Source organism: Pocillopora verrucosa, chromosome 13 (genome assembly GCF_036669915.1).
Source record: "Pocillopora verrucosa isolate sample1 chromosome 13, ASM3666991v2, whole genome shotgun sequence".
NCBI classification, from domain to species: domain Eukaryota; kingdom Metazoa; phylum Cnidaria; class Anthozoa; order Scleractinia; family Pocilloporidae; genus Pocillopora; species Pocillopora verrucosa.
Window position 1 is genome coordinate 10029261 of NC_089324.1, and position 25471 is coordinate 10054731.

The window sequence follows — 25471 nt, forward strand, 5'->3', positions numbered from 1 at the left end:
GCTCATGCTGCTGTTGATTTTGTCAATAAGACGGTCTCTAACCATAATGCAATCATCATGAACTATTATGAGAAGTACGTTGATGACAGATTAAATAATTTTGTGTCAGGTAAAGATCAGAAAAACGCATTTCAATATCTCATGGGTAACTCTCCTTCTGAATTCAGTGATGAAGATGATGTGACTGGTGTCCAGATTACCAATAACGATTTTCACAAGGTCCAAAAAGAGACATATGAGAGTAAACTTCATCTTGATTCAGCAAAGGTTATTACAGCAGTCGCGTAGGTCTTAATATGTACTCTCTTGCTACTGGTGAATATGTTGTCGTTTTTGAACTGAACTTTGCTTCATCAATTGACATTTCAACAGTCAAGATATCTGCTACCAGTAGTATTGAGAGTTTCAAGAACATCAACTAATTTGTTAAGTGATCACAGCCGAAATATAGTTCATCTACATAAATATTACAATGTGACTCAGAATTGTCTCATGATTGACATGGTTTTGAAAAATAAAGCTGGTATTAGTGACACTCAAGATTTGCAAGTATTTGCTGTTGTTGATCTTATTGCTTGGGATAAGATATACACGGTTCACAATGGTATCATCAATTTCAATGAGAAGGTTAAAATGGATGTAATTGATCCTGTCAACAATAAAAATCCTATGTCTAAAAGATTCACGACGATGGTATGAATAGATTAAATAACTCTTTTACAAATCGTAACAAATACTAATATGAAAGCAATCTTGAGCATAATAATGAAAAAACCGTTAAACTTAGAAACTTACCTCATGCCAGTACAGTAACTTCGGATGCATCACATTTCGGTTTAAAAAATGTAAGTGAATTGATTATTCAAGAAACACGTATTCATAAGACGGCCTCAAGGCATCCGCAGCTACTTTAAATCTCAAGGTAACAAATCAAAATATTACAAACCGTTCTAGAATTATTAATTTTGAAGATACACGGGGTCGTTCGATTGATATATCTACATCTCACGTTGTCGGCTTACCAAAGTCTAAACGGAGGAACTTATTCATCAATTTTGACAATGAATTTATAAAATTAGAATTTTTGACTGATTGATTAAAATAATCGAAACATATATATATATATATATATATATATATATATATATCTATGTATATATAAAAGGAACTAAAACGATTTTTAATTTTAATCATATAGACAAAAATGTTGATAAAAATCAGATGGATGAAATCAAATCCTTATGCCGATTTTATCGTAAAATGTTTTGGCTACACAGGACAGCATACAAACATTTTAAATCATGAAATTTGTAATGCGTACGAATTATCGAGATAGGAAGCCGCAAGAGTGGAAAAAATTACCGTGCAGACAGGTTTTAATCAAAATAGTTAAATAAAAACTGTACAAGTTTAAATGACGTAAGTCTGTTTGTAGATGAAGTCTGCGTGTGGCAACAAAGAAAAAAAATTCTTCTCTCTTCCCCGACGCCGTGATTTTATCTAACGAGGCAGCGGTTCTCGCCCGAAAAATGGTTTTAAATCTTATTCAACGTTGAAAGTCAAAATTGTGTTTCCAAGAGAGCTCGATTTCGTGTCGGAGATGGTTGGTGTAACTCTCAAGCCTCAAAGAAAGAAATTGAGGTTGTTACTGAAGTGATTAATCAAGGGGAAGTTGTGATTGATATCCAAAGAGAACAGTTTACAGATGTGATGTTGATTCGCTGATATGGAGTATTGCCAGTAATTAAAATATACGTCGGTTAACATAGTTATTAAACAAGTAATACATTCAAAAAACGGGCCGGGCCGGGTTGTTCAAAGCTGGGTCAAGATTACCCAGGGTTGGTATAAAATTTGATTTCAGATCTGAAAGCTGTGCAAGATAATTCAGTCTAGTTCTTTTTGCCTACAATTTTATTATAGGATGCTCTACAGAATAGACAAAATTATCTGAAAAGAGCTCTTGAATAGGGAAATAAAGAAACCCGGAATACAATTTAACCATGGGTTAGCGGTAATCGGCCTTTGAACAACTGGGCCCAGATTAAGAAAATTGCAGCTTGTGATAATGGCGGGTATGCAACGGATACAACGAAAGTCATCAAAGACAAGAGTTCGAATCACGCCACAGGAACTATTTTCAAACTGACATATAGGGGGCCGAATAACTTCTGCCCGTGTGCTCTAAATTTTGGGGGGTTGCAGGAATGCTTTTTAAAAAATGTCTTTATTGTATGCTTAAGAAACCATTGGCACAATGGGTCAAACCATAAAATCGTATCGTTTCCGTAAAAAATATTCACAGCCAGTTCCACCTTGGCCTCTCATAAAAACCTCTAAAACTCGAAAAACCCTTGATCGAAACCTATTAGTCGTTTATCAAATCATCAAATCTGGTGTAAAATTCTACCTTGAGCATTTCCTAAATGAACTCATCTAGTAGTGATGTGCTATTTGCCTTCGTTCTACATTCAGTTGGCTCTTTTCGTTCAGTATTGTCCAGTTGTTTGTCTTCCTTTCTTTTAGAACTTAATGGCTCACACTTATCTAATCCTCTGTTGTTATCCTCTTTTCGTTTTGTGTCAAAGCTGGAAGAGTTATGCATCAGAAATTGATCCAAAATGGAAACTGCAACGAGGGGATTGTCATTCTCAAAACTAGAATCTTGGTTCTCTGCCACATAATTTTCATCAGGAGCTGTTGCTATCGATGGTACATGCGCAAGTCCAACAGAATGACCTGCCTCTGCAGGAGGCACGTCTCTGTTTCTCCGATCAACATGATGAGTTCTTTCTTTGTTCCCTACAAAGTCTTCAAGACGACTCTCATCAGGGACTTTTTCATTCCCACTCAAAGCCACAGCAAGTTTTGGCTTTTTACTTCGGGAAGTTTCCCCCCCAGAGTGATGGTGAATTCTTCTCTCGAGATTATCCTTAGAACACCCGTCCTTACCATGAAAATGTGTTTGCAGGGGCTTTGACTTCCCATTCGATCTTTTGGACGTTTCACGAATCAACCTTTTCCGCATCTTCGCGACAGACCATTCGCCATCCTTAACGGCCTTTTTTCGGTTTTGGCGTCCAGCAAAAAAGTCTCTTGTTACGTTCCATAGATCGGATAAATTTGGATTCTTGTGGACGTAAAAGCGCCTCAACATTTCACGCCTTTCACAGTTACTGCAATCCACGACAGCTTTGGCAAGGTCGACTTCAGAGACAAATCCGAACGCGTTCGACATTTCCTGAAAATGTCGCCGACGGATTCCACGAGGAGTCGAGCCGATAAATACAGTGCTGTTTCCAATTCTCTTTATCGTGGTGTCATTGTCCCGCGCGGATTGATTTGATCTAAAATGAAACAGGAAAGATTGAAAATTTTTCTCGCTTTCTTCATTGTGACGAGTGATTTTATCAGAAGCCTTAACATTTCACTATTGCGGGAAAAAAAAAAGAAAAATAATTGACGTAAGATACCACAGAGAGAATAACCTTTCTTTGCACAATCACACTTTAGAGAAAGATAAATCTATGTAACCTTAGGATGCCTAACAGAAGTTAGTCAAATTTTGTCGTTCGCAATCCGTGTCCTTGTTTATCTCACCATACAAATATTTCAAGGTTTCTCTCACGTTGACTGAAAGTGTAAAGTTGTAAGGAAGAAAAGACGAAAAAGTTCGAAAGTTGCGAAGTGGGTGGGTGTCGTAACCAAGCACAACAATGATGACCGTAACAAGAAAACCAAACTCGAGAAAACATGTTCCTCTTAGACAAAGAACTCACTCCATCTATCATCTGCAGTTTGGTCTGAAATCAAACGCGTGATTTTAAAATCGAAGAGTACGCAACGCAGGTTTGATTTAAAATCACAAGTATTATTTCAGACCAAAATTGCATGACACGTTCACTTTTCACATTGTTACATACATTTTGAAATCGCAAAATTCAGTCGCTCAAATGCAGGATTCTTTAGTAAGTACAAATATTTTATTGATCCAATATTGAGCTGGTTTGTAACAAGTTGCTAAAGTTGTCTTTCATTTCCTGAAATTCGATCGCTTATTATATACTCAACAAAATATCGCGTTTCTGATTGGTCAATGATGAATGCATAAATAGGTTATAGAGTGCAATAGAGGTTATAGAGTGCAATACGGAGAAGTTGTCATGGAAACACCGGGGAAGTGCCAAATTTGAACACCAAATTATAAAAAAATGGCTGACAGCCGGTTTGCTTTGTCAAACCAAAACATCGTTGAGCAACTTAAAGAACTTCACGCTTGATTTACCTGTCACAACATTACATTTTTGATTGGTTCAAATAAAACATGTGAGCATTTTGGAACCCATTGAAGTGTTTTTTGTAGTACGTAAGGCGTGCAGAGTAGCGCGATGGAGTAATTTTGTCGAGTATATAATAAATAAAAAATCGTATGAACCTGCTCGTGCATTTCGTGATTTATGGTCACTCGTGATGTTTTGAAAGTTCTCAAATTGCACTCGCCTACGGCTCGTGCAATTTTGAGAACTTTCAAAACATCACTCGTGCCCATAAATCACGAGATGCACTCGCGTTCATACGATTTCCTATACTTATTCTAAACAAGCCAATCTGATTGGTTGTTGGTCGTTGGTTGTTGTTTTTTAGAAAAAGATGCAAATTAGAGCAAAAAATGGTGCGATTCGTAAATAAATTGCGCCGTTGAGAGCCAATCGCATTGCAAGGATCACCAGTGATTTCTAAATGGATATAATCAACATTTTTCTATAACAGTCTCTCACGAAATTATACCTGTGCGGTATTGATTGACTGGGTTGATTAGTCTCCATTTCCGGTCGTTGTGCGCGCCAAAGGGCTTCTGGTTGCTTGTCGTGACTGCCCTCACCAAGATCATCACTTTCATCGCTGGCCTGAGTACAATGATGATCAAATTGTGGAACGAAATTTTGAAGGGATTGAAACAAGGATACAGAGCAACGCATTATACCTTACGAGGTTATCGTTAAAAAATTTCTCACGAAAAATGATACGTTGACTTAACGAACATGCTAGGCCAGACGCTTTTTACATCACAAGATGCAAGATTATGAAAGGAATTCAAAGTATTGGCTTTGTTGCTGCCAAAATATTTTCTCGAATACACTTAAGTTAAATTTATCTAAAAAGGAAAAAAACTCAGAAAATTATAATGCTGATTTTACCAAAAAGCGCGGAAACACGGGTGCAAAGCTAGGGAAACTCTGTAAGATCCCCCCGCGCAGATCAACGTGGATCCAGCGACAAGCTTGGGGAATTAATTTATTCTCTAATTTTCGTTGATCGGAAAAGATATCCACGTGCCCTTGGGAATAAAAATCATATTGAAGACATCTCTCATCCATTTACATTGTTAAAATGGCATACAAACTGATCTAGGGAAAAGAAACATTCCGGGTGCATACCTCCCAGGCGGGAAAACAATTTGCTGGCTGCTGAGAAAACTGCTTGAGCTCAAACACATCTTGTAGTGCCTGTTTTGACATGTGATTCTCTGCTTCACTTGGTCCGACGACATGCCGATTGGCGTGTGTGTAATGCACTCCACATGACTCTGCGGTGAAAACAAAAAACAAATTAAAACAAAAAGTAAAACAAACGAAGAGCTGATAAATAACGTCATGGCGCTTAGTAGAGCTACCTCAGTCTTTAGGAATTTGGCTACAATTTTTGTATTCAATGTCTTATTTGCCATCCTTATTAATTTTTTTCATCGTTCACTCGTCCATTCCTATTTATCACCTCTGTGATGTTTTTCCATTTTGCAAACTAATATTTTTTGTTCCCTCTTAGTTGATGGTGGTTTTGAACGTCGTCAAAAAAAACCCAACATACTGGTATTGTGATTCGGCGTCTTTGACAATGCTTGTTGTTCCTGTACAACTTACCCAGAATTTCTGCCACCGTGTTTTCTTTCCTTGCTTTTTTTACCTCTCTTACAGGATGGTTGTCGACCCTGCTGTTGTAGTTTTTCTGTCCTGTATATCTTATCAATAAAAAAAAAAAAAGTAAAGTCAAAATTACATTACTTATCATGGCTTTAGTGGCTCTAGAGACAACTCAATAACGACTGAAAAGCGCCGAAAAGCTGCCAAAAAGTTACAGCCTTTTAAAATTTTTTTTGAAAGGGGACGGGGAGGGGGTGAGTGTAAGGGGGATACTGCCCCGCTCATTTCAATCCCTCAAAAGGTTTGAAAACGGGGGTGGGGTGGGGAGCGTATGAGGAGGATACTGCCTAAGAGCTCATTTCAATCCCTCAAAAGGTTTAAAAATGGGGTTGGGGTGGGGAGTGTATGAGGGGAATACTGCCCAGGTGCTCAATAAGACGCCCGTCATGTTACCTATCAATTTCACCTCAAAATGAAAACTATATTGAATGGGTCAAGGACAAAATTCACTTCAAATGAAGACAGAACGATCGATGGCACTTGATAAAGAAAACTCAATGAAGTAAAGCCGGGTCAAGCTGAAACAATTTCGATACAATAGGTTTGGTTCGGATTCCCTGAACTAACAGGCGGATGCATGAACTCTCACCTTCGAAATTTCCCTTGACCATCTTTAAGTACAGCTTTCGCCGACATCTCTGCATGCTTCCTCTTTCTGAAAAATCGTGCTGATTGTTTTCGTTTACGCTTGAAGAACAAGCCTTCGTTGGAGTCATCTTCTCCACTTGACGAAGACGTTCTGGATGAATTCCTCATCTCACTTTGTTTCTTCTCTTTACTACATGATCCTTGGTCGATTGAATCTCCCGCACCAATTGTATTGGTTATTATCGATTTAGATCCACGTTTACAACTCGGAGTAGGATGGATAACATCGGAACTTTCTTCCTCGATCGAAGCAGGAATTCTCGTGCAGGAAACGCTTGCTTTTTCTTTGACTTTCGTGAAGTTATGCGATGAGCTATTTGCTCCTTTATCGTCTTCTAATCCCAGGAACAGCTCAACAGATACGCACTTCCTCGTTTCAATTTTTTCCAGAGAGCTCTTAGCTTTCGTATTTTTGGAGACAAACTTGTTCTTATGAGTTTTCGTTTCAAGAAAATCGTCATTGTCATTTGAACACAATTGACTGTTGTCAAATTCGTGAAGAATGCCTTTCTCATCTTCATGAATACCCTTACTTTCCATTCTTTTAAAGGAATCCCCGTAGTGTTCAGCAAAACCGCTATGGTCTTCAATGAGTTTATTCTTCAATGACATACCTTTAAAACGGTTCTCAGAATATTGTTTCTTTGAAGTGATTCGAGATGACGTCCTTTGCTGATCATCAACAAATTGTGACGCGAGTTCTTCAATGTTATAAGGATCGTCGTGAAGTTTCAGGTTTGCAGAGCTGTTATTGTCCTAAAAAAGAAAACATATTTTGCTTCATAACGAATAGACGCAAATCGAGGAGCACTCGGATTGACGTGCTTTAATTTTTGACGGTTTCGGATGAATGGAGGGCATCAACAAAAAAGTGACTTAATATTCAACGCCACTTCTTTCTGTTACCTCCCCCTCTAAGGCATTTTCCCATTCCTTGAAGTTTGCCAACTCATATTCTGCAACTTTATATCCAGCTTCTAGTTCCTCTGTTCTTCTGATGATATCTTTGGACAAACTGGCACCTTCAGCACGGTAAGAGAACAGATTCTCGAGTCCGAACAGCTCGCCTTTCTTGTCCTTGTCACCTTCAACACCTGTAAAGTATCGCCTCTCGTTTGTTCCTCCGACCGCCATACTGGCCAGTTGCTACATCAAAGGAAAGGAGACTATAATTTGTACTGACTTGCGAATTAAAGACGCTGTACCTTTGTGATTAGCGCTGGGGCCGAGCTATTGTGTTGCGGTCTTGAGCAAGATATTGTACCTTCACAACCCTTTCTCCAACCAGGGTTATCACTAGGTTTATTTTTTTATACTTGAGGGGGGCATCACCAAGTATGCTTTTTGCCTGTCTGCAGGAAAAAAATTGGGAGGACCCACCAACAAACGCCATATAAGGGAAAGTAACCTGCTTGTAAACTTGTCGAAGATACATCATTTCTTCGATTGTCCCCAAAGATATTAAGCGATAGACCTTCACATCTCTTCGCTGTCCAATGCGATATGCCCTGCGAAAAAAAAAGGACAAATTCTACCACTTGGGAATCATAGACGCCACAAGTAGCACAAAAAACCTGTCCGATAGTAACTCTTGGATCAGAAACTGCCCAAGGCCGAAATCAAATCCAAAAGTAAAGTTGTTCTTTAGTTCGCCTCAGGCTATCAGCTGATTTTAGCTGGGAGTTATCACTGACTGCTTGTCACCCATTTCATGTGCTAGGATTGTCTGCCGTGATTACTTTGCTTTCAGCCCAGTCTAAACTGCTCCAGAGCAAACATGCCATCGAATACATACATACTTTATTGTTACCTCCCCAATGGGGCTTTTCAGGAACAATTATTTAAATTACAAAAAGTTACTAATAACTACACAATTAAAATTAATTAAATTTAAGAAACATTTACAACATTATCTAAACTTTGTAGTCGAGAAAAATACTAAAAATAAATGAAGTTTAGGGAGTATTTACAAAATTGTCTAAAAGCTTATTCTTTAAGATACGTTTAAAAACTTGAACCGAACGGCTTGATTTTAAAAAGGGATCTAAATTGTTTCAAAGTCCAATAGTTCTGTAATAAAATTTTCTTTGTCCTGAGGCTGTTTTAAAAAGAGGTATATTAAGCTTTTGGCCACTCCTAGTTGTACGCTAATCATACTCTAAATCTAAATAAATCTAAATACCTGTCCTGTGCCTGCAAGTCACTGGACGGATTCCAGTTGGGGTCAAATATTATAACAATATTAGCTCCGGTGAAGTTGAGTCCCAGTCCTCCCGCTTTAGTCGAGATAAGACACAAAAAGATATTTGGGTCGACGTTAAACTCGTGTACCAAACGGGTTCTGTCTGCAGGCTTGGTTCCTCCGTCCAAACGACTGTACACCAGTCCTTTACTGATTACAAACTCCTCTAAGATGTTAAGCAGCTGAAACAATGTTATAGAAATACATCCTTTGGATATACAGCTTTTATGTTCTTTCGGAACCTGGAACGAACTTATACATTTTTTTCCTGATCAGCGTTCTTGGACAAAATATTTTACTATTACAATTCCTCTCTCAGTCAAGGAGAAAACGCAAAACAGGAAACTGGCAAACCGGTACAAAGGGAGGCAGATGCATGCTGGACTGGCATCTTCTAGGTTTACCAGTCACTTTGAATTGTAGAAACGGGGAAAAGCTCAGGAAACTACAGGCACATGGGCCTTTGTATGGTCCGTCATAGATGAGAAAAGCCCGTTTTTTATTTTCTTTACCCATATTTCAGCGGATGAATGTAAATAACCAAAAGATGAATTTGATAAGAGGAGGGTTGAAGCTAAATTAATTTGCTGTACTATATGATATCCATCCATTAACCTTGACTAGCTTTCCGATATTCCGAACGAATTATTCCACTAAAGTGGCATGAACAGCGTTCTTACGATACCTACCTGCGTGGATCTTGAGAAGAGAAGTAGTTTACTGCGTTCTTCTTGAAAAACCTTCATCAATTTTTCAAGTACCTTCATTTTTCCACAGTACTTTGGGTCTGATAAAAGTTCAAACGACGATATTTCTGCGCATCCGGAAAATTCTGGATATCTTGCGAATACACGCAAACAAAGGTCTTTGGCCTGCGGAAGGCAAATCAAGCAAAACGATTACTTAACCTTTACTCTCAAATCGTATGAGTTAATTGTGAGAATGAGAGGACCACTCTAAAATCCCACCACCTCGACGATTTGATCACTTTAAACACCTTAAACAGCCCTTCCCTCCGTAAAACTTCTGAAAAAAAAAAAAATCAACTGCAAAGCCAATTATAGTAGTTACCACAGTTACCGCAGTTCACATATATGATTTTCAGATATTTACAGTCAATGATTCGACACTTCAAGGGTTTATTACGGACTAACATAATGACCAGCTCCCAGTTGGCTTGTTAGCTCAGTTAGTAGAGTAGTACACTGGTATCGCAGAGGTCATGGGTTCAAATCCCGTACACGCCTTAACTTTTTCAGGCCTTATTTAGAATAAATAAGGCCCGTTGATGGTACTTCTAAGTTAGGCCATTAGCGGTACTAGCCAAAAAGGGTAGTGAATCGTCTCTAAAAATATCACAAGAAGATAGATGGTTTCCATGTTAACATAAGGTTTTTGAAAAATTGTCCAAGGTGAGGGTTGAAAACTGCTATGAGACCCTGCCATCAGTTCAGTTACCCACTTGTCACCTGCAGTCTTATCTAGCTGCCACCTGCAGTCTTATCTAGCTGCCACCTGCAGTCTTATCTAGCTGTCACCTCCAGTCTTATCTAGCTGTCACCTGCAGTCTTATCTAGTTGCCACCTCCAGTCTTATCTAGCTGTCACCTGCAGTCTTATCTAGCTGCCACCTCCAGTCTTATCTAGCTGCCACCTCCAGTCTTATCTAGCTGTCACCTGCAGTCTTATCTAGCTGCCACCTGCAGTCTTATCTAGCTGCCACCTCTAGTTAGCAACATGCCCCCTATGTTCATCTGCCTTCCACTCAGTTATCTGCTCATCATCTACAGTAATGTACCTTTTCTTGCTGGTCGAGTGATTGTCTGACGGTTGGGGCCAACAAAGCGGCGTGATTTGCAACTTTTAACAGCAGTTGAAAGAACCGCATGGTTGCGGTCTTGATGTCCTCAAACTCTGAGCTGAGCTTTTCGCCAAAAAAAAAAAAAAAAAAAAAAGGCAACAATGACGAAATTAATTTTTTAAAGTTTTTTTTGATTCCAACTTTTTTTCTTACTGTTGGTGCTAATAACTGCAAAAACTCATCGATCGAAAGGCCTTTATAACAAGTTTAAGTTTCGGTGCTATTTTGAAATCCGGACCCTAAAAAATCAAAAAGGCTGGTGGTAAACAAGTATTAAAGAAAGCTTAATGGAACTTAAAACACATCCCATCGGCCTTGAACATGGGAACACGCGAGTTTACAAGATATTTAGTGAAAGTTTAAGTTTTCCGTCCGATTGATTGCGAAGATGGTGCGAGTTACGTGAGACAAAAAGGCAAAAGTAAAGAGAGTAACAGCACAGCAAAGCGAAATCAATGTAATCATCCATTAGCTTCGACTCAGTTGAGAGTTTTGTCAAAACTAAGCAACTTAATTTACCGTGTAACAACATTTGCCTCTATCCTGTCCACTGCCGCAATCACAAGGAAAGTTTTTCTTGCGGATCAGTTCAACATCCGGGTTCTGTAAAAGGGTTTGGTAAACATTTTCCTGGAAAGGCGTTAGCGGGCAGAACACCACTGCCTCGTCTTAAAAAAAAAAAGAAAAAAAAAAGAAAAAAAAACGGTTGAAAAGTTTAGTATAGCCCAAAGCAGAAGTATCAAAATCGTTTGGAACATTTTAGACAACTTGTAAGCAAAAGCAAAGGTTTATCCAAGCACTGTTTAGCGCGAACTGTCCACCATCACAAAAATACTGAATTTAGGGTGTGAACACGAGCTAAGTGATACAAAATGCCGAAACTACTTAGTTATCGCACGTCACTCCTGCATTTCAGCAGGTTTCTATGAGCGTCCCCATTACCCATTTATACTAGGAGCCAGATCTCTCAAAACGGAGTCCAGCACGCTAGCCAATGGGCCAGCGCCTCTTACCTCCAGACAAAAATGCAAAATTGTTTACTCTTGTAAACGTAGCAACTTCCCAACCAGCAACGTGACCTAGGTAAACTCTTTCCCGCACCTTACCCTTTTTAGGTAACTGATCTGCAATGAGCGCTTTCGTTCTTCGAAGAAACCATCTTCCAATTCTATCTTGAAGATCTTTTGATCCTTGGTAAAATATAACAAGTACAAGATAAGATTGAAAAGGGCAGCGGTGAAACTCCTCGGGAGACTTTTTGGTTGTAACAAAGAAAATTGATGCCAAAAATAATTTTAAACAAGAGGTAAAAAAAAGTCTCTCACCAACCTCTTCTTACCTTGTTCCTTAATTAAGATTTTTTCCATTGATTTTAATCTTAGTCTTTGCGTGTCATTTTTTTTTATTTTTTATTTTCCGAAAATCATTTTGAGCGACAGGAGGCCTCCTTGTAAAATATTTGTTTGCTACTTAATGGTTAATCCCGTCTTCAAAAACCCTTCGATAAAGAACGTGTCGGAGTGTTGGAAATAAGATTGTCAATTTTGATCTCGTTAGATCGGGCGACACGAGAAGATCACGGAAAACTAACTGAACACTTATACCGACTTAGTCACTCAAGTTGCGAAGAACGAACTTGATTTAGGTTTTATGGAGTCTTCTTTTATCAAAAGCCCATCAGCACAAAGTCTGTCGATGCAAGCAAGCAAGTAAGACTTGATGATTGTCCTTGAGCCGTAAATATGGGTTACCGAAGAAAATAATAAATAAAACCAATAAGCCGCATAAGTATTAGAAGACATGAAAACACTCCAGGGAGTAGGCAAGGGATAAAGGTAGGCTTCTCTTTGCTTCAGCTGTTGCGTCATCGTTTCAAGAAGCACATATTACCCCTTGAGACTTTGAAAAATTCAGTGAAATGTGTCTTACATCTATAGACTCTAAAGTGCACGCTAATTTAACCAGGAACACGAGATGACTGCACAGCTTTTAGTTCCTCATCAATGTTCTACTGCTACCCCCAAAACTACAAAAGTTATTGAACAGTAAATGGTTTGAACTTCATGGGGGTTACATGTGATAGTGCAATCTGATCGTCCGAGTAAGTGTAACCCTCAGAAAGACTGTTGGACCACCTAACCGACCGATCGAAACACAACAATCTCGACCAACTTACGCCACTTTTGTCTTACACCCAACATCATCACGGCAAAACCGACAAATCAGTTGAAACGAACTGGATTTAGAACATTTGACTAACCACAACCATTCACGTGACACTGATGATAACTTTCGTTCAGGTTGTCGAAACGTCTGTCACCACTACCGGCAACAGTCCTTCTCAGGACTACACTTATCCATACGATTAGACTACATTATCACAAAACTTAGTGTCCTACAGAACTTTCGGTTATCGCAAAACGGATTTTTTTCCCCGCAAAATACTGAATATCGCAAATTCGCCAAATAAGTGGATTTCCACAAAACTTCCGGGCTAAGTTGCCACCGCCAAGAATATGAGGTGTAAACTTGAAGAACTCACTCTTTCTTCCCACAGCCAGTTCTCTTTTAGTTGCGTCAAAAGTCTGTCCTTTCAGCATGGGTTTGCCAAACTCCTGATTGAAGTTTTTGGCTGATCCCAGACTTCCTGGGTTTGCCCAGTCCAACACACACCAGAACTCCTCCAGTTTATTCTGAAGTGGGGTCCCTGTGAGGCCATATCTGATGTACAGGAAATCAATTATACAAAACAATGTTGAACTACAACGAATTGTTCAGCAAGACACAGTACGACATCCTTTCACACTATTTTTCTCAACTATAACGTCGGCAAATAATCAAATTGTTGGAGCATAATTTAATACTCAACAAATTGGCATTGCATCCCAAGATCTCATCAATAAAGGTGACCCACTTTGAGAAAGTACTAAGACAATACCACCCTACAATGAAGGTCCCTTGACAAAGTGTGACAGAATTATCGATATTTGTGTGATTTCAGGTAACGGTAATTCCTAGGTGGGGTTACCTTCTTTTCACATTGAGAGCTTTAGCAGCCACAGTTATTTGAGCCTTGGGATCTTTGAGGCGATGGACTTCGTCCATGATTACAGCTAACCATTTGAGTCGGTTCACATCAGTCTAAAGAGAAAGGAAAAAGAACTTAACTATACTTTCCACGCTTTTGTCGGTTTGGAAATTCAGATTGCTTCTCCATCCATTCCGATACGGAACTAGGTTTTCACATTCCAACTGTTGCGAACCGAATTCTTACTTCAATTCCGCCTCAATAAACAAATTGGGACCACTTCACTTTAGAACTTGGCAAGTTCCTAAATACATAACCTAACGTTATTTCGTGCGTTTCATGAAAGAGCTATTGAAAACTGCTAGACAACAGAATAACATATAAAACATCTCACTCGATTAAACGAGCCCAACAGCAGTAAGAATACGCGAAATTGAAACTAGTTTCTGAAAGGATGGGGAAGATTCACACGGATTGCAAACGCAGGAGTTAAAATGTTTCGGCTTCATTATCAGGAGAAGGGGCTTCATGAACTCACCAAGTAATTTCTCATGGTCTCATATGTAGTCAGAACTACATCTAGTCGCCCTCTAGAGGCCCTATCTAAAGTGGACTCCCTAGTGGTACCATGAAAGAGACCCGTCTTAAAATGACCCCATGTTTCTAGCTCATCCCTCCAGTTGAACATGACGGAGCCTGGACTTACAACCAGAAAGGTACCTGTCTCTGGGTTGACTTTTTCCTATTTGAAACAAAAAAAGATAAAATAAAGAGTTACAAGAGACGTCACTAAGCTGGATACATCCAAATATATCATGGCTTTTTTTTTTCTTTTTGCAAAGAGGCGAATAGATCCATCGAGAAATACGTTTTATTATGAACTCTGTTGTGGGATAAAGAAAGTAACCAGCAGACTTAACCTTACGATCTCTCTTTCGACACGTCGAACTCAGACCTTCGACACCCACTGAGCTACAGAGAACTCACTGGTGAACTAGGTCATTGATTAGGTTAATACAGAGAAGAAACTTCAAACACATAGCTTGGATCAGGAATATCCACAGCATCGTGCGAGGTTTATGTAACAATTAAAACCAATCATCAAATGACCCGTAAGACCCCGCGGGCGCAATCCCGTAGAAAAAACATACTTAAAGCTGACGAGTGTGGGGCCGAACAAGTTAACGTGAGCCGGTTCAGAAAAAAGGCTGTCCAGCCCTGCTCCAACACGGCTCTTTTATAGTTTTTGAGAATCTATAAATTGCGGATTACAGCTAAAAATATAATAAATGGGAAAATGTGTATTGCCATTCAATAAATTATAAGTTCTCGTTCTTACTCGGAAAAAAAGAGCTTTTTCCGTAAAATCTTTTCAGTAGTTGTCCAGTGCGTGCCCTTCTCTTTTATATAAGTACGTCCTATAAGGGTTGGAATAAAATTTTGAAATTTTCAACATTTACTGATCATATGATAAAATGCTTTCTGACCGAGTGGGAGGGCCGGACGGGAAATATTTGGCTCTCGGTCATGACGTACGGACCTCGTTGCACTCGGTCTGCAAGTCATAACCTTTAAAGTTTATAATGTTGGTAAAAGAAGTATATCTTCAAGTTTAAAATCCAGATTGATACTTCAGTGATTAGAAACGTTGTAATGGTTGTTTGTGGCTTTTCTTCAATACTGTTTCACTTGCGGTCGCTGATTTCTGTCGGAATGGCAGTCACTATTCACCAGCTAAAAGTTAGATGGGTGCACCCCAGAACATTCTGTGATGTATTTTGCGAGAAACCTTTTTGCGAACGCATCCGTAATAAATTTGTGCTGTTTGATCGCTTCATGGCTGTTGTGAAGCCTTTCAAATACTTGAGTTTTATGAAGAATCGCCACTTCATTCAAATGATTTCCTTTTCTTGGATGATACCGATCGCAGTTGAAAGTAGCAAAACAGTTACGCTTCAGCCATCAGGTTTTTTTTTCAAACCTCAGGAAAAAGCTGCTGCTTTAATGATGGGAATAATAGCAGGGATATTTCTTCTTTGCAAAGGAATTTATTTACGTTGCATCATATTATTTAGTTTCGCTTCTGGTCAAAATTCATGCAATGATCACGAATTTATAATCCCTATCTTGGTGTTAAAGGTCTGCTGTCAACCCCTTGGCTTACTCTTACTTCAAGAAGGACATTTTAAAGAGATTAAACAACACATCGGTTGTGTCTTGTTGACAAAAAGGATCCTTTGGAACGCAGAAGGCAATTGAGAGCAAAGGCACCAAACTCGAGCAATCAGAACTCATGGGAAGACAAGAATACAGCGTTAAGCGCGAAAAGACTGAGGAATCTAACCGATGAGAACACAAATTAATTTAACGCAATCGGCAGTAAGCGGAGGAACATTAACAAATGCTATCGGTAAAATATAAAGTAGGCGCGTTTTTTAACCAATGAGGGAGAGCATTGTAAAGAAAATCAAAGGGAATTTGTTTAGATTTTCACCCTTCAGTCTCAGATGATGCGAATCAGTTTTTGCATATCCCCTCTATTATATGAAACTAACCTGTTTTTCATGCGCCATTCTATCCATGAATTTGCGGAATATATCAACTTTGGTTCCAGTTTTACCCAAAATGGCAGAAATGAAGGAAATAACCTGGAAATCATAAGTGAAATGATCTATTATTAGTCATACGATCGGGACACTAAACAAGGCTTGTTTTTTTTCTTTTATAAAACATGCCTGGAAAATAAACGGGTACCTTGTTCTCTTGCTTTTATAAATATTTTAGGAAAAAATTTGCGAAATTTTAAGAGGGAAACTGAAAAAGACTTGAGTCTTCAATATTACTGAGTAAGTAATATTGCTAAGATTAAGATTCCTAAGATTTTGGACGGATAATATTGAACTCCAACAATCTCAAAAAAGGGTGAGAATTTCCTAGCACAAAATTTGACTTTAACTTACGTCTATCTGCAAAAAAAATAAGCTCACAATCAGTTTGCAATTCTCCCTTCTAAATCCACTACGTTTCTTTGTGAAGACAAACTAAACGTTTACCACTTCTGTGGGTGGAAGCGTGCGGCCAAATCGAATAAAAGAGCGAATTGCAATGTTACTTTATATAATTCTTGGGGAAATGGAAAGCAATGCTTTTACCGACCAAGTTGGTACTTCTCCTTGCAAAACCTATCAGCAATCACCTTTGTTTCGTGAGCAAAGTTTTACTACAACTTTATGCTTTTGATTTCATAAATTATACAATCAGGAGAATATACACGGTACATTTATTTCCTCCAAGGCAATTACAGTGTAGCTAAACACTAATTCAGTAACGCTGATGATTTCATTTTCCAAAATTCAAATAAGAAATTTTCTCAAGAAGTTACCTCAGAGAATTAGGATTAGTTCAGCAATAAAAAACCTACCTGGTTTCATTATGTGATAAGGTAATTGAGGTAATTAAGATAAACTTCTTACCTGAACCGTTTTACCCAAACCCATGTCATCTCCAAGAATGGCGCCAGTATTTTCAGAGTAGTGTTGGAACAAGAAGCTGACTCCATCTCTCTGATATTGCCGCAAATAGGAATTGATTGTTGCTGGAATCTGCTGGAAAAAATCTTCGTTAGTAATATCTGGTAAAAGATGTGCAATTGTCTATTCAGATGAGGGAAATAATGGGGTCATGAAATTCTAACCTGTGTATCTGGAGATTTTCAGGCTTTGATGGAATTAATGAATGTGGCATTACCACAAAAAGGGAAGATTCATTGCTCAAAATTGCCCAAAACAGCCAGCTTTAATGCCTCGTCGTTTAAATAATTACTTTGCAAGGAGTATTAAGAATAAGAAACACATTAAATCTGAAAATAAGGCATGAGGCATAACAAGATCTCTAAATTAATTGAGTCAATAACAAAAAGTTCAAATCTGAAGAAGCACTGTTTATTACTTAATTTGGTTGATGCAGCACCAGAACTGGTTAAATCTGAGAGGAAAATTTTGTGGTAAAAAAGAAATTCCCCTTAGCTCTTAAAAATCATGAATACTGTTGATTTAGAAAGAGAGGGAAGTGGAGCAAACTTTTTTGGTAGAAAAAACCAAGCTTCTGTTAGCATAAATAAAAAGGTAATTTGTAGCAGTTTTGTAATTTCACCGAATTTTAAGTTATGACCAGCATATTAAGACTTAAGATGGAGTGTGTATAATTCAAGGGTATGTATGTGAGGTTTGTAGTCTGAATTTAAATCAACCTGGTCCCACATGCTCAGCCAAATTACTAATTACTTCCATATTTGTCCTTCACTTGTTTCTCTTACCACAACCAACGGATGGTTTAATGTCATTAAAAAGAAATCTTAAGTATTCCCTGCCTAGTGGAAGAATATTGAAATGAACACCATCCTGGCAACAGACAGACAAGTATTATAAACAAATGTCCACTTAACTCCAAAAAACAATAATAAAATATTTAAATACCTAAATAAAACTCCACAAAACTAAGGGGAGTAAAGTAAGAAAACAAAAACTCCTTAAAAGGTCAAAAGCACACTTTTGTGGGTTCCAAGTAATAGTAAAGTAGTGCTCACCCTTAGAATGAGGTACATCTAGGGAAGAGAGGTACAGTCTGAAGGAATTGAGAGGGTGATTATTTTGGAAAGGAATTGCCCATGGACGGTGCAGTACTTTCAGTATTTAACAAATGGATTTTGGGATCTGACTTGATTGTATATGATATTTTCTCATGATTATGCTAACCTGAATCACTGGAACAACTCCAGGTTTGGACAAAATAAAAGGTACTGAAGGACCCAAGGCTGGCTCTGTGAAAGATGGTCTTATCATGTCTTGGTCATCAAAACCTGTTATAATAACATGAAAATACAAGTACAATAATTGTCGAATATTCCTGAACATCAGTAAGCATTGCATACATGCATGCATTATTGACCAAGTGGGAGGTCAAGATGACTTGATATTGACCAAGTTCTTTTCCTTACATTTCGATGTACCAAGATGAAGTCAACGTCCATAAAAAGGCCAAAAGAGAACAAGGCTAATATCCAGCCATCTTAAACCAACAAGCTTGGACAATAAAGGATTTTTCATATTGCAAAAAGATTTTGCTTTAGTAAAAATCAAGAATGACTTGTTTAAATGATTTGAGGGCCAGGAAAGAAAGACAACTGTGTTTGTAGCACAATAAACCCAGGAACCTTGTTCATGTTTTCTTTGTATTGACTGACTTCTGCCACTTTTTGTGACTTCATTGCTGACATAGTCTGACAGTTATGAACTTTCAAGTCCCCTCCATGCCCTTTTTTTTTTTTTTTGCAATGGATCAGAGCAGGCAATACCAAGTGGGGAAGATGGGCCCATCTTGCCTACCAATCAAAACACAGCATTTACTTCATACTTCCCATGGGCCTTGCTACAAACAAAATATAAGAGTCTGTAAGGGATTATTCACAACTACTCATAGGGAATAAAAATACCTAACCTTATCTCCACAGAGCATTTCTTGTTGTCTGACCACTTACTATGTTGAAAATAAGCAATTTTAGCAAGTTATCCATTTCTAGGTTTACTACTCCTAAGAGAAAGTCTTTCTTTCAAAGTAAGTGGTTAGAAAACAAGCTGTGCACTATGAAAGTAAGGTGAGGTATTTTCATTGAAAGATTGACTGTATTTTCAAGTTTTATTCCAAAGAGCAGTTGTAAATATTCCCATACAAACTCATATTTTGGCCATGACTCTTATTCTGCATGACTATCATCTCACAGCTGGAGCTTGGGCTGCCTGTGCACCACCAAAATATAGCACTCAAACATGAAGGTACTGATAATTTCATTGAATAGAACTACACGGATAGCTGAGAAGGTGACTTAAGACTGAGATTGAAGCTTTCTCCTCATTATTGTTAAATTCAGAGGAATGGGAGGGGTGTGGTAGGTGTATCAATGAAGGCATTTCATTCTCTTCCTACATGACTAATGTAGATTTTATGTTAGATGCATTGTCCATGAAGGATGAGTTTATCACCAAAGATAAGGATAAACACAACAAACACTAAACATAAAGATAAACAATGAGCCAATCCAGTTGTTTATTCTGAATAGCTTACCATCTGCTAGCATTTCATTATCCACATATGACTCATTTCTCTCACTGATTTTCAATTTAGCCTTCTCAAAACTTGTATTTCCTGGATTTGCTGTTGAGCTTGGTGATTTAGCAGAATTTCTGCTGTGTTTTATTATTTTGCACTCCTCCTCTACATTCTGAATGACAGAGGAACTGTTTTTCTTGTTCACTGAAGTCCTCCTACCAAGTGATTTGTTGTTATACTGGACAGAAACATTTAATTTCCCTGTTAAAAATATATTGAATATTGAGTAAAACCCAAGGGCTTCAATGCTCTTAAAGCTTTAACTCAAAGGTGAGTGATTGACTTGGTTCCCACAAGGTACTAAATACAGTAAAACCCTCACTGAGGGGACACCTCAAGGACCAGAGAAAGTGGCCTCTGAATATGGAGACTAACTTGGTCTTTTGCTCATGATTAACTAAAAAACCCCAACCCGTTATTATTTTGGCTTGGAAACTCCTGTAGATGTCAATTCAAGCAGCCATATGATGTATGAAATAAATATGATTAACAGAAATGTCTGCAATCTTGTGTATACATTGATTTTTTGTTGGTGCTATACACAGTCACATAATAGAGTTTGCTGAGTACATCTTGGTAACTGGAACAACTAATTAAATCATATTTTACTGTTTCAAATCTTCTATTTTAATAGAGAGATTATTTCCATCTCTACAAAGATACCAAGGAACAATAGCAATTTTAGACGCCTTGTAGACATGAGTGACTGGCTCAGTTGTCTCCTGAATGGAGGTCAACACCAGACTTTGAAACCCACAAAAAGTGTCCCTTTCCTCTGAATAGAGGTGTCTGTAATTTGTCATAAGTAAGAAACAAAAAGTTTATATGAACACTTTTTTGGACCCTTGTTAGTGTCCCATGAATGGAGGTGTCCCAAAGGACATGATCCTCTGTAAAATTTGGTTATTCTTACAAATGTTCTCATGCAGTACAGATATCAACATTTGTCTATCAACCATTTGAAACCTGTCTCATTATCCTTATAATTAGTCTTGTTTTTTTTCTTTCTTTATTTCAAATCTTGAAATAAACTGACTCTAGTGTAAAATGAATTGATTTCTTTAGGAATAATTGAACACATGATGGAACAAGTTGGTTAAGAAAGTTCTGACCATGTATTGAAAATAAAGTGAGGAGAGTAATATTTTAAAAATTGCTACCTTGAAGTGTTCAAGAGATCAAAAGATTTATTAGAATTCTCAGAAACAATTGTTTAAGATTGTCTCTGGCAATTCCTTGAAGAGGACATGGATATTCTTCCAAGCTGGAAAATATAATTGTAACAATACAATACACATATTGTAAAATCAATACCTTTCCCTCTGCTCCTTGCCTTTGATTGCATATGATCTATTTGGCAAAAATGGTTTAAAACATTAAAAGGAAATGGATATTTAAACACCTTTCTCTTTAATTGGTCAATAATGATCATCTACAGTCAAGTACTGTACATCTACAATCAAGCTTATTTCAAATATGCTATCAATGACTTGTAAATATTCCCAACATTTCTAACTCACTTTTATCACCTCTCCCAGTTCTGGTCTGTAGATGTACAAGTTACATCAATCAAGACTAAAATTTGTGCTTGCAGGTCAAACATGAGATTGACAATTTCAATTCTACTAAACTCTAATAGAAAATGTGCTCTACAACTCTCTTTTGATTCAAGGGTGAAGTAGAAATATGACACCCTCTAAAAAGAGCACTGATGTAAACATAAGTTGCCTAACTACTGAAGACTGCTAATACCTCCTTTTGATCTCAAATCTGCCTTTTCCTGTTGAGGACTTTTGGTAACTGCTTCATAGTTGCCATACTTAAATCTAAGTAAGAATTGTAAACCACAGAACAATTTTTTAATTAATCTGTAGGTGCCCTCTGCATTCATTTAAAAGTTGATGTAATGAAACACTGTTTCATACAGGCACTTCATTGTTCAGGGGTCCTTACAGTATTTAATTTTTTTTTCAGATTAAGGCTTTATCTGTTAATTTTATCTTTAAGAGGGGGTGAGTAAGCAAACGGATCAGGGGATTCTGACAGTATTTTTGCCAGGATTCTGACAGAATTTGCAGATCCTGCTATTGCAGCAGTTTGCAATTTTCATCAATGTTTTGGACCAGCATCTTGTATTTTGCTTGTGATAAAGCTCAGCAATGATCAGAAATGTTTTATTGAAGATTTAAAACTAAACCAATGAAGTGCACTCTGGAGACAGTTTTTGTAACTGATTGCAAAGTGCTGCTCACTGATAGAGTTTGAAATTTTCTCTAAAAAAAAAATGTTTAAAAAATTGTTTAAAAATGTAAAATAAAAGAGATAAAAAAAGTCTCCTTACAGTTGGTAGAAGGTCCTTTAAAAAGGGTGTGGACAATTTTTCAAAAATTGTTTAGCTAACACACAAAGCTCAAGGAACATGTACCTTTTTTACAAATCCCCGTGTCAGTTGCAAACAGCTTCAAATCACAGCCAATCTGCACATTTGCTTACTCCTATTCACTCCCTCATTAATGTTTCATTGGTTTTTTCATGTAAAGATATGCCTCTTTTATTGGTTTCAGCATGTTAAGGTCAGGTCTCACATAAAATGTGTGTCACTTTTACTTCTGGCAACAACTATATGACTTTAGGTTGCCAAATACTTATGTAGTGACTTTGAAAAAAGGTTGAGCTTAGAGGTACATGTATTACAATATTATTTTCTTAGAAATTACCCAATACCAACCTCATGGTTTCTTCAGCTTCATTTCCTTTCAGGTGATTAAAGAATGTAGTGTCCTCTGTAGTAAAGGACTTAAAATCTAGAAAAGGGGCAGTTAATTTTACACATTTATAAAAATTTTCTTTCACAATATAATGACAAAACACTATTTAGGACAGAGTTTAGAATTCACTTTGAAAGTTAAAAAAAACATTTTAATTAAAAAATTCACAGAGTTAATAATAATATAAGCTTCTACGAAATGATTAAAAAATATTTCATTGCCCATGTGCACTTGTAGAGTTGTAGCTAGCCATATGATCATACCTAACAATGACTTTTCCGTGATTTTCCTTTGCAATAGATAATAGATCAGTTCCCAGAGGACAACAAAACAGTGGGAAATGCAATCAATTGCATGGTTTGGTATTCTTACAAGATGTTTTTAACTTTCTCACCAATATTGTGCCAATCAATTCAAAGCTTAAACATTCCCCCTCCCCCTGGGTTACACATGGGCATATGACTGTCAGCCATGCCCAGGGGACAGGAATTTGAACCTTGAAGGAGTAGGATGAGGGACTTGAAGCAGAAACATCAAGTCTTTCCAGCAGAATACAACTGTTTCATGTTTTGATATGGAGGTGTTTAAAGGTAATGAGCTCCCTTTGGCAGGTTAATGACTCAGAAGAAATGGTCTTTGATTCAATGACTAATTGATAGGTTAATAAAGACTTCAAAATCAATGGCCTACTTGTAGTTGCAATATGTTCTAAAATAAAGCCCAACAAACTGCCCCTAGTACACAAAAATAAGGCTTACATTATGTACAAATACTGACTTTCTATGTGAAATATTGTGCAGGACATGTGTCATAAGAACTTCGTAATAGACCTTGCTGACTGTAGAGTCTGTTGCTCAGTGGTCGAGCATTGGAGCACGGAATCCAAAGGTCTGAGGTTTGATTCCTCATGGGGACAAAGAATTTTTTCTTTGTCCCATGCGTGTGACAAGACAAAAAACATCGTTCTTATTTCTTTTCCAAGCCCAATACTTACCATCTCTACTATTTCTATCTACAAACATTACGCTATCAACATTGCTGATCCTAGAAGTGTGCAGGATGCATGTCATATGAACTTTGTAAAAGACCTCGCTCACTGTAGAGTCTCTGTGGCTCAGTGGTAGAGCATTGGAGGGTGGAATCCAAAGGTCTGAGGTTTGATTCCTCATTCTTAAAACTCATCTTTTCTTGAGTATTGTTTTTCACTATTAAGTACCATGACTCACCTCAAAACATTTCCAAAGAAAAAGATATTTCAAGGAACAAAAAACTAAACAATAGAGGTTTGGGATAATTTTGGTTTCCTTATTTTTGCTCATTGTACTCAGAAAGTTTATTAGTGTACTGAAACTTGACCACCCTGTTCATCCAGCTCACATCCAATCTTACCAAACATGGGTCATTTTTCCACTATAAACAGGAGGCAGGAGGCAGGGTGGAAATGTGCATAGTAAGCAGTGGACCCTAAGATCTCTGTGAGAACCTTATTGTGTGCTGTAATAGTCAATGATTCCACAAGCTTTCTTTTAACCTTGACCAAAATACTCTGTAGATGCATTGTTCCAATGATCAAACAAACAGTTTCAGCCTCTAGAACCCTTGGAAAAAACTAATAAGTCAAATATGGGCCCTCAGTATGTGACTACCTATCATCAATGCTTACTTCCCATAAACTATCACTTTCTCTGACTGTTGTTACTTTTCTTACAAAGTCGTCAAGGTCAAGGAATGTAATATTAGAGAGCCACAAGAGGCTAGTTTTAGAAATGTATATAATGACTGAAAAACAAACGACAAAAATTACCTCATACAATTAAATCGAAGAAATTTCAAACCTGATGTAGCTGTCGATAACCCTTCATCATTCAAGGCTGAGAAGTTTGCGCCATTGCCATTCCTCTCATCAACCTTAACATCGATGTGACTGATGTGACAAATAATGAGAATTGACGAACTTAACAAATGTAACTTCAGTTCTAATTATCGATCTTATTAATTTTTAAGTTGGAAAGTTTACTTAAAAAGATAGTTTTTTTAAAACCTCTGACTAACCCTCTTGTTTGAGCGTTGGGGTTGTTTACATTTTTTCCTGATTCAGTATCAGCTGTTTTTGAGTCTTCTTCATCTTCTGTTGAATCGTCATCTGTGATAGATCCGTCGCCATCCATCTCTAACAGCTTTAATTTCTCATTTTGTTCAAATCTGGTGGACTTTTCATTGAGAGAAATTAAAAAATCCGCAGACGTTATTTTGCGTGCACAAAGGTTCAGTTTCTGACTTTTCGCGCCGCTGGTTTCTATGTGGTGTAAGGTGACGAAGAATGTCCAGAGGTGTGGTTAAACGCTGACCGATTTACTGTAACGCATTCTATAGATAAAGAGGTTATGTGATGAGCCTACTACCTCTCAACTGTCTAAGGCTTAATACTTAATATTTGAATTAGGACTTCTGATTTTGTTGAGGCCAAATGCCTGCCGTCTAACTATCTAAAGTCAGATCCGAGAGCACTCTCGAGTTATACCGTATCTTCGAGGCAACTAACTTCATGAGTTCAGTCATGAAACTACCGATATGTAAAATGTGCAAAAAAAGAGGAAAAGGCTTACATTCACCCAAGTAAGGTTTCATATCTCAGAATCTTTTGCTTGCAAATTTTTACGCATTATTGAGCCATGGCCGCTTTGTGTTCGATTTTTGTCATGGTGAAAGTGTTAGCTAGTTCCATTGATAATAAGAAATGTGGACAACTCTCCAAAACTGATCCCTACTCATCCTAAAA

The 25471-nt window shown here is 37.7% G+C and overlaps 1 protein-coding gene across 3 annotated transcripts; it reads right to left on the bottom strand.

The window, feature by feature from the left end:
* Positions 1-1414: 1414 nt before the first annotated feature.
* LOC131784181 (DNA excision repair protein ERCC-6-like 2) lies at positions 1415-24972 on the bottom strand. Of its 3 annotated transcripts, XM_059100984.2 has the most exons (24): positions 24745-24972; positions 24528-24616; positions 22653-22728; positions 21677-21750; positions 21239-21274; positions 19880-20125; positions 18514-18617; positions 17233-17361; positions 16315-16407; positions 14298-14501; positions 13760-13872; positions 13274-13452; positions 11838-11921; positions 11251-11399; positions 10669-10794; positions 9561-9743; positions 8812-9053; positions 8038-8137; positions 7536-7775; positions 6571-7385; positions 5922-6019; positions 5439-5587; positions 4789-4907; positions 1415-3347 (listed from the first exon to the last, which is right to left on the bottom strand). In XM_059100984.2, the coding sequence occupies exons 1-24, from the start codon at positions 24858-24860 to the stop codon at positions 2423-2425; spliced, it is 4689 nt and encodes a 1562-aa protein (XP_058956967.2). In that variant the 5' UTR covers positions 24861-24972; the 3' UTR covers positions 1415-2422. The 3 variants fall into 3 exon arrangements, with proteins under 3 accessions (XP_058956967.2, XP_066016491.1, XP_066016490.1); XM_066160394.1 differs by lacking the exon at positions 19880-20125; XM_066160393.1 differs by lacking the exons at positions 21677-21750; positions 22653-22728.
* Between the last annotated feature and the right edge of the window lie 499 nt (positions 24973-25471).

What these genes read in the sequence shown, in the direction of transcription:
- LOC131784181 (XM_059100984.2), bottom strand. Translation starts at nt 24,860, where the DNA reads ATGGATGGCGACGGATCTATCACAGATGACGATTCAACAGAAGATGAA. An exon ending in TTCGACAAGTTTACAAGCAG is followed by an intron (nt 7,776 to 8,037) that starts GTTACTTTCCCT and finishes CCTTTGATGTAG; the next exon opens with CAACTGGCCAGTATGGCGGT. An exon ending in ATTGTTTTCCCGCCTGGGAG is followed by an intron (nt 4,908 to 5,438) that starts GTATGCACCCGG and finishes CATTGTACTCAG; the next exon opens with GCCAGCGATGAAAGTGATGA.